General features: G+C 34.9%; 1 protein-coding gene across 1 annotated transcript; it reads left to right on the top strand.

Annotated features, from left to right (window-relative positions):
* Positions 1–1,344: 1,344 nt before the first annotated feature.
* Positions 1,345–9,389, top strand: LOC141818866 (alpha-mannosidase-like; the record flags this gene model as incomplete). The annotated part of the gene is made up of 14 exons (XM_074706283.1): positions 1,345–1,481; positions 3,423–3,491; positions 3,575–3,634; positions 3,723–3,794; positions 4,749–4,796; positions 4,904–5,023; positions 6,004–6,069; positions 7,379–7,491; positions 7,586–7,670; positions 8,268–8,378; positions 8,447–8,542; positions 8,620–8,667; positions 8,733–8,801; positions 9,117–9,389. Coding segments are annotated over 14 exons (1,283 nt in total), but the record flags the coding sequence as incomplete, so codon positions are not given.
* Positions 9,390–9,757: the final 368 nt, after the last annotated feature.

Below are 9,757 nucleotides of genomic sequence, written 5' to 3'. Positions count from 1 at the left end.
CTGCCACAATTCTTTTATACATTTTTTAAATTGCTATCATTTTTGGTTTGTTGGAAGTCTGCATCATTTCTTGCCCTATGTAATAACAAATCCTTATAAGCATAGTCTAGCTTGACTTGCTCAGGATGTTAAACCAAAAAAATATAAATCACTACTTCTTTTACACAATTTAGCTTTTAGATGAGTGATTAGCCAAAGTCTCTTCATCAAACTATAATTTGTTTGGTTACTTCTCTATTTATTTGCATGAATATCATCTTTTATAAGCTTCATTAATATCTCCTTGTTGAGTAATAGATCCAACATATAAAATTCTAAAATATTTTGTGTTCTTTAAAACTACACAAGACACCATTTATTTAGTCTCACATGGTGAATTGGTGGCTATAAAGAAATTTTGTAGGTTTAATAGCAACCACTAGTAGGGGTGAGCAAAAATTCGGTTAAACCGACTGAATTAAAAAAATTCTGTTTGGTTATTTCAGAATTTCAGTTATTTTTTTTAAAAAAATCGGTTAATTCGGTTATTTTTGTTTGGTTTTAATTTTAAAATTCCTTATTCGGTTAAACCAAATAAACCGAATTAATCAAACTAGAAAAATAATTTATAAATTTTAAGTAAATAAATTTATAAATCCCTAATTAATTAGTAAAATTTTCATAATATTTAAAAAATTATGTTAATTCGGTTTTTCAGACCGAATTAACCGATAAAATATCGGTTCGGTTTGTTCGGTTTTTATTAGAAAATTCGGTCGGTTCGGTTGGTTCGAAAAAAATCAGTTTATTCGGTTTTCGGTTAATTCGGTTCGGTTCGGTTTTAACCAAATACTCAGCCCTAGCCACTAGTAACTCAGTTTTAAGCATTTTGTGCTAGTGATGAGCTTGATGAGGTAATGGTTTAGTTCCCTTATCTAAGTAGTTTGTGTTAATTGGTATTAGGGAAGACCTAATCTTAGGCATGTAGGAGTTGAAAAGAGCTATGTGTGATGGTGTAGCCACCATTGAGTCTCACATGCCATTGATTAGGGATGATTTTGGGCTTCGAGGATCTTGATGCACATGCCAAGCCTTAAGTGAGGAAATTGCAACTTTATCTGGTTCCACAAAGTGAATTATTGGCTAACAAATAAGCTTTCTAAGTTTAGATGAATAGCTATAACTACTTCGACGTGACCGTAATGCAATTGTGCTGTATTTTTATCTGATTCAATGTGCTTTCTGCTAGGATGTATTTGAAATAAGTTTAATTTAGACGTGACCGTAATGCTTTTACTTTCAATTGGTCAAAATATATGATTGAAGAGTGCTACTGATTGCTTTTTTTTTTTTTTGTGAACCCAGAAGTTGCTCACAGTGAATACACTTCTGGTTATGCTACTCTGGAGAATGAGACCATTGAAATAGGGCCAGGTCCTTTTAAATTGCAATTTTCATCAACTACTGGACAACTTAAAAGAGTTACAAATCACAGAACGGGAGTATGTTTCCATTTAAACAACGTTTTCTTTAACCATAATTCCACGAGATGTTCATGTGCCATCTCCATTGTCATCTGAATGCTAAAAGGTTGTCAGGTTTTAATTTCCTAATCAGGCTCCCTTTCCAATAAAAGTTTTTTGCTATCTACTTGTATGAGCAACATAGAATGATAGAGCAGGGATGTCGATGGGTTCTGATAACCCAAATCTGAACCGAGGAATATGTCCTCATTTTAGGTGCTTTAACATATATGTATCTTATACAAATATGATAGCTGGCTGAATTCTGTCCTGCAAATGTACTGATTCTTTAAGGCACCATTCTCAACATTCATATATAACTGAGCTCTTATGCTCGCTGAACGATAATTTCTTTGCCCTTTGTTCTTGTTCTTACTGAAACAGTAATTTTTGGTTCTTTGTTTGTTTGCTTTTTATGTCGACATATTAGCCTGTAGATATGTTTGCATGGTCAACTAAGTCATGCCTAAGGGATAATAAAAGATATATATTCCAGTTGGTTTATTACCATGCAGAATGGATAAGATGAATACAAATCTAAAGAATGAGTCATGCTTAAAATTTAAAGCAAGGTCTTTAATATTTATGAAAAGATTGCATTTCTCATCTACGTTTCTCATCTATATTTGTACTCATTACCATATTTGTACTCATTACTGAGAATTTGTTAGAAAGATACATAAATACCATAGGTATGCATTGATGGTACAGCCAGGTGGAACTTGACCTGACATGGGCCATGCCTAGCATGGGGAGGCTTTGTTACCCGTGCCTACCCTAGTCTTTTGGCTCATGTGTCATACTTGATTTGGCATGGTTCATGACCTGCATGCCAGCCAAGCACAATCCATGGTGATCTAGTACGGTCCATCTATTATTATTATTATTATTATTTATTTTTTAATATAATTTTTTATATTGTCCTTTTTACAAAAAATAATTGAAAACTTTAAAAATCTCAATATATTACTTTCAAAATTTTTGAAAAATATCTATAAATCCTTTTTAATATTTTTCATTATTGATTATTTTTTATTATTTTGACAAATTTTTATTATTAAATTAATAGTTTGATGAGCCTGGGAATGTTGCAATGCTGTCTTGAGTCTTGCCCTAGCATGGCTCTTTTGGAATCGTGATCAGTCCGAGAATGACCCATTGTCACTTCTTCATAATACTATACTGTTTTGCAATATGCTATCAGATTCTTTAGTTTAGCAATGTCATGCTGAAGTTCAGCATATCTATTAAATAATTATGTGATCGACTCTTCTTATTGCATCTCTTGTTCATAACTGAAACATGCAATGGAGGATTGGACATGTAATCTGATAACTGCTTGCTTGAGGAATAGTCAGATTCTCATGTATTCATATGCTGAACTTAAATAGTCCTTCATAGGATGATTATTTGAATCTTTGGTAGGAACAATAAGAACACAAAAGGTTATCTTGAACATTGTTTTCACTATGAATTTCTGTCTTCCTCTTGTCAGTCGCTTATATAAATGTATAAACAAGAGAAATTCTGTATATAAGGCTTGCATGAATTATAAGCTTTATGCTCTTGTTTAGTTTCTTTGCTACTTTTTTCCATGTCATCATCAGCTTTAATGGATGGTGTATTTTGGAAGCTGAAGCTATTAGGATTTATGAAAACTAATACAAATTCCATGGATCTATATTTACTTAGAACTTCAAGCGTGTCTTCCAGTTATTGAATTTTCTGTAAAGCTTCTTCTATGTTATACACTGAAAACTCATCTTTCAATGATGGGCACGCCCACTAATTCTCTTTTTACCTTTTCAGTGTGAGGATATTAGTTTATGATGATGTTATTGCTTATTCTCAGTCTTGGATGCTGTTATTTTATGTATATCTCCTATGATTTGTTAAATGGCTTTAATCTATTTGCATCAGATTGATATACCCATAACACAAAACTTTCTGTGGTATGAAGCGAGCAGTGGAGATGAAGCAGATGGACAAGTACATGTTTTGGCTTTGTTGATGAGACAATGTGATCACACCATATTGTTTGTTGTTTTTCATTTGCACTATTTTTCTCCTAGGCGTCAGGAGCATATATTTTCAGGCCAAATGGTGCACCACCAGTTCCTTCATCAGGATCAGTATGTTAATTGAAGTATCTTTTAGTCCCAAGGGTTTATATATTATCCAAACTAACCATAACAGGCTTGCATGGATATTGGTACGCAGGTACCATTGAAGGTTATACAAGGGCCTCTGGTGGATGAAGTTCATCAACAGTTTAACTCGTGGATTTATCAGGTGGTCCAAATTTCAATTTTACTAAGAAGATGCTACTAAAGGATACATTTCCTAAATTACATTCACAATTGCTGGGAGGAAAGAAACTCAAATCATTAATAGTGGGCATGTTAATCCATGATAAGGAGATAATAATTATTGTTAAGAAGACCAAGGATTGAAATGTTGAGTCGTGTTGATTGGTGTGGGTGTAATTTACTGCCCACCATCAATCAGCATGCGAGATGCTTGGGCACTGACATGAGAGCGGCGATGTGCGACAAAAACATAGAGGGAGAGAGAGGAAGAGAAGAAAGACCAAGGGAGAGAAGAAGAGAGAAGCTATTGGAGAGAGGAGTAGCTTGACAGAGAGAGAGGGATGAATAACAGGTGCAACAATGGACCTTCAATTACATATAAAATATCAAGACTGTAATAAAAGAGTAATTTTATTGTTAAATATGTAATTTAATTATAAATGGTTTCCTTTGCGATCCAATTGTTTATAAGGCACTATCAAACAGGAATGACATAGAACCATATTTTTTTTTAAACATATGTGTATTAAAATTTGAATGTGTTGTATTAAAATTTGAATCTGTGTCATTTAGACCCCCCAAATTCACAGGAAATAATATGAATATAAATACCCTATAGTTAATGATCTTTTCCTATGTTCCTCAGTAAAAAATAGTGTCTAAATGCCTCTATGATAAGTTGACATGATATTTTGCCATTTAGGTGCCAAAGCTCAAAAAAAGAAGAAGAATTACATCATTAATATGAAAATCTATCTTTTAAATGTCGCCAGTTTTAGTCACACTCTCAATTTTCTAAGATTCACTGTATTTCTAGATATTGCTCATGTATATGCGAGCTGATATGTTTCCTTTTCATTATTAGTTTACAGTTAAACTAGTTAACGATTCTTTTCTTATGGCTATTTCATGTTTGCTGAAACTTGAGTTGTTTCAGGTTATTAGAGTTTACAAAGAAAAGGAGCATGCAGAAATAGAATATACGGTTAGTTTAGTACTTTACCTTCATAATGGCATTTTTGACTAATACCTTTTTATTATTTTTATTGAATTGTTATCAACTTTTGCTACTGTTTACCACGTTTAATGAAGATTGGACCAATACCTACTGATGATGGCACCGGGAAGGAAGTCATTACTCAATTGACGGCAAATATGGTCACGAATAGTACATTCTACACAGATTCCAACGGAAGAGATTTTCTGAAGAGGGTATACTCCACAATCCTACTCCTTATGCAGATAATGATAGAGAAATATTCCTATATTTATACTCTTTTGTGTTTACAGTGAAATGATAAGAGTGTTTTTAGCATGTTGCAATTCTTACCTGCTTCTTTTTCACTATACTATCATATACGAATAGGAAAGGTCTTGCTACGATGGTTCGCCACTCTTCATAAGGATTACTGCTATAATCTGCACACAGGCTATGGTCTGTTACACCTGCAGTGGGTCGTCACAGCTATACACCACAAGTCGGTCCCAAGTTCATTCCAACGCGTACATGATCACAAGTGAACCTGAATGAGTATGGTTAAACCCATAATATCAACTACAACTACTAACTGATGTAACTGATCACAAGTGAACATGAATGAGTATGGTTAGACACCCATATACTCTAGGTGTTGACCTCTTCACTCTTCAATTTTACGATTGAGAGTAGTGCCCATGTTCATTCCAACGCGTACATGACTACCAAAGGTCACTCAAGCATATGTCCGATGTACAATCGAAGTGTTAATGCCGATATGATTGCTAAAATGATCCACAGATTGCTACAGACCATAGGAATCCACATCTGCAAGAAAGTCATCTACTGTTATATTGACACTTTCCACTATGTCTTGACCTAAGGTAATGAATTTATCTACCTTGTAAGTGTGTACCAATTTTATAACTAAAATGCGGTGCATCAAAATAAATAAACAACTAGATTGACCTACATAACTACATATAGAATTGCTCTTGTAATTGTCACCTTGAGTTAGTATGGCTTGTCAAGTTGTAATTGCAGTTGTTGCATGAACAATAATAACTTTATATGCATTCTACAAACTATATAGAAAACCTTTACCTTCTATGTAATTGCTTACACTGCAAATGTTCATGTGCCCTGTGTGTATACCTACTATGCTAACATCTTAAAATATATCCATAATCATGTTTTGTTGATTGAATTGTTTCAGGTCCGAGATTATAGAGCAGATTGGAATCTTCAAGTGACTCAACCAGTTTCAGGAAACTATTACCCGGTATTTATTTACTACTGGATGCACTTATCCTGGAGACAAGTTATTCCAATGCAAATGAACCTACTGGATGCACTTATCAAGAACCATGGATCTACACCAACACAAATGAACCTACCTAAACAAAATAACAATGATTAAAAGCAAAATGCAACTCTACCCTCTCTAGCAAGCAAAATTCCCAAGCCCAACTAGACACAATCCTGAGCAAGAATGAGTGCTGCTGAAATTTAAGCATGAACTCTGATAGTTAAGCCAAAATAAATAAGGATTAAGGATTCTCACCAAACTATAGCGTTGGATGGCCAGAACAATGATTGACTCCAAACTAGAGGAAGTGGTAGATCCTACTTCTGTAATCGCTGTAAAATGGAGAAAAACTAAGGATTTGTAACAAATAGACAATCCAACACAAAGGAAACTCTAAGAGCCACTTAGCCAAGCTGTAGGAGTAGGCTGCTAACTGATCAAGTGGGATTGAAGGGAAAAACACACTGAACTCAGATCAAGAGAGGGAAGGGGTAAATCTACTCATTAGTCACCTGAGGAGTTGGTGCCACCCTTTCTGTTTTGTCTACTGATCTACCCGAAGAGAGAGATCTACAGTGAGTGAGAGAGAGACTGAAGGGAGAAGCAAGGCAGAGATGCTGCTGGGAGAGGCAGTGATACCACTTTCTAGAAGGAAATGGTCACACAGGCTGATTGCATTGTGGTCAGCTGCACCCGAGGTAGGCAACAAATGCAGAGGTTGGGACTGAGAGAGGAAGATTATGGGCTGCCAGATAAGAGGGACAACTGCCACTGGACGACAGCTCTGATTGGTGGCTTTGCATTGATGGTGTAGTGCAGTGTCACGAAGAGACAAGAGGGGTGGAGAAGAATCAAGGATGGGGGTTATGCAGAGAGAGAAGAAAAATGGATTTAAATAACACTAAGCAACCCAAAACTCCACTAAATCAAGTATAACATTTTTGAACCAATTTGTTCCTAATATAAATCTGATTGAATTTTAAATTGGTTAATGTGTTCAAATTGAGCCTCTTTTAAACTCGAACCTCAACACAAGGTCCACTTGATAGACTCAACCAAAACCTAAAAATTAAATAAAGTAAAAAATTATAATATATAACATATGAGGTAGGTTAAGGATCACAAATTATCTTCATATATCTGGTTCAATGTGATGCATGAGGCCTTGTGAGAATACAGCTACCCTTAAATTCTTGGATTACTAATACTAGAAGATTTTCATGCTTCTTTACTTGTTTAAAATAGCATACTTCTTCCTGATTAATTTTTTGTTAAATTACAGCTGAACCTAGGAATATACACAACAGATGGTAAATCTGAACTCTCAGTCCTTGTAGACCGTGCTGTTGGAGGTTCCAGCATTGAAGATGGGGAAATAGAAATTATGCTTCATAGGTTCCAACCTTTGATTTGCCAATTCCTTTCTAATTGTCTGGACTTGTTTCATATACTTTTTTTTTTTGTCTTCTAACCAACCACTACTTGGAAGGCGTTTATTGCATGATGACTCAAGAGGCGTTGCAGAAGCTCTTGATGAACAAGTTTGTGTGAATGATGCATGCGAGGGTCTTACGGTATGGTCATTTCCTGTCTATTGGACTTTCTACTGCTACTTTAAGCGATAACTGTATGCATTATCTAGACTATCTATCTATTTTATGCTTTCACTTGTCAAGTTGGTAATTTTATTTGTCCAGGACATGAGATATAGTTGGTTAAATTGATTAGCAGTCACAACAAATAAATAGCCAGTTTTTCTTGTTTTTTGCCCCAACAATGTTCTGCCCAGGTTAGCCACCAGCATTTTCCTTCCCTTAAGATACTCCACTTCTCTGTTCAGATATAAAGCCATACAAGATCCTAAGTGACCCTCTACATCTTTGAACAGTCATCTGAGTATTTGAAAATTCTACAACTTTAATAACTTATCATTGTTCACCAAAATTATATTTCAGGCATTACTCTGTTAATCGTTCTTGATTGTGTTGTGACTTTAATTTAATTCACTTATCTGCTCATGCATGACCTGCTGGCATCAGCTTAGTGATTTGATTATTACCTCTATTGTTCAAGCTACTTTTTTTTGCTGCTCAGTCAGATTTTGATTTGAGAGAAAGTTCTACTGTAGGGCTTTCATTCCTATATTTCTGCTAATACTAATGGCATAATAGGTACGAGGGAACTACTACTTGAGTGTTGATCAATTTGGTAGTGGAGCTCATTGGAGGCGAACCTTTGGACAACAAATTTACTCTCCTCTTCTTCTAGCATTCACTCATGCGGTACAATATGCTTTTTGTTGACAAGCCTATTTCTTTTGTTCCACTGATGACATTCTGATTTCTTGTAGGATGAGGAAAGTTGGAAGTCCTCTCATGTGATGAACGCAACCATGATGGATCACGGTTACAATCTGCCGCCTAATGTTGCAATTATCACACTTCAGGTGTGATGTAGCTATATCAAATGCCCATTTATTTCTAAACAAACACTTCTCTTAACAAACAAGATCTTTATCTTCAGGATCTACATGATGGTTCTGTCCTCCTTCGTTTGGCGCATTTGTATGAGGTACAATGGTGGATAGCTTCTAAGACAATTTGCAATCATATACTAACCCACTCAACTTTTCATAGGCCGGGGAGGATGTTCTTAATTCAAGATTGGCTAACATTGATCTGAAAAAGGTCTTTGCAGGGAAAACGGTAAATTCATCACTTTCCCAGATGATAAGCAATTGATTTTGATCGATAAACACAGATCTCAACAAACGATATAAACTTCTCTTTAATTTCCTTTTTCATATTCTCACCATATCTTTTGATTGTATTCACGAATCTGCTCTATCGAAAGAACAAAAATAAACCTTGAAGATTTCATGATGCATTTGCCTTGTATTATATATCAAACTTAGTACAATCAACTGCTGCAGTTGTTCTAACCATTATATATTCATCTTCTTTTTGCAAAAATTAAATCAGTGTGTCTATTGATAAATGTTTTGCTGCTACGGTTTGCAGATCAAAGAATTTAGAGAAACAAGCTTATCGGCGAACCAAGACAAGTCAGGAATGAAGATGAAGAAGTGGAGAGTTGCAGATGATCCTGGGAGTTCGTCAGCTCCTATAAGAGGTCGTGCGGTCGACAATACCACACACATTGTTGAATTGGGCCCCATGGAGATTCGCACTTTCTTGCTCAAGTTTTGATGCATACAATGTTATTCAGAAAAAAGACCAATTCATTCTAATTTTGTGGGCCGAGTAACAGTAAAAGACTCAAGCTTGAGCTCAGTTCATTTTGTCTAAACTCAAGTTCGGCTCAAATTCGATTCGAATTTTAATTCTTAATCTCGAGCTCGACTCGTAATGAAATTAAATAGTTCGTGAACGGCTCAAGTTCGATTCAAAAATAACTCGCAAATGGTTCGAGGTCGGTTTAAAAATGATTCATTTTAAAGTTAAACGATTGTACTTCGAACTCGGTTCAAAAATAATTCGTTTAAAAGTTAAACAAGTTTAATTTGAACTTAGCTCATTAATATATAATGTTTATAATTTATATAATATATACACACGTTCAGTCTCTTAATGAATATGTTCACGAGTTCATGGACCAAATATTGTTAAATTTAAATTCGGTTCGATAATATTTTTAAGTT

The sequence above is a fragment of the Curcuma longa genome, unplaced genomic scaffold (genome assembly GCF_044706935.1).
Source record: "Curcuma longa cultivar G26 ecotype Majalengka, Jawa Barat unplaced genomic scaffold, ITB_CL_G26_1.1 contig_26352, whole genome shotgun sequence".
Classification (NCBI taxonomy): domain Eukaryota; kingdom Viridiplantae; phylum Streptophyta; class Magnoliopsida; order Zingiberales; family Zingiberaceae; genus Curcuma; species Curcuma longa.
The sequence above is the reverse complement of the archived record's forward strand: the minus strand, read 5'-3'. Positions and strand labels throughout refer to the sequence as shown.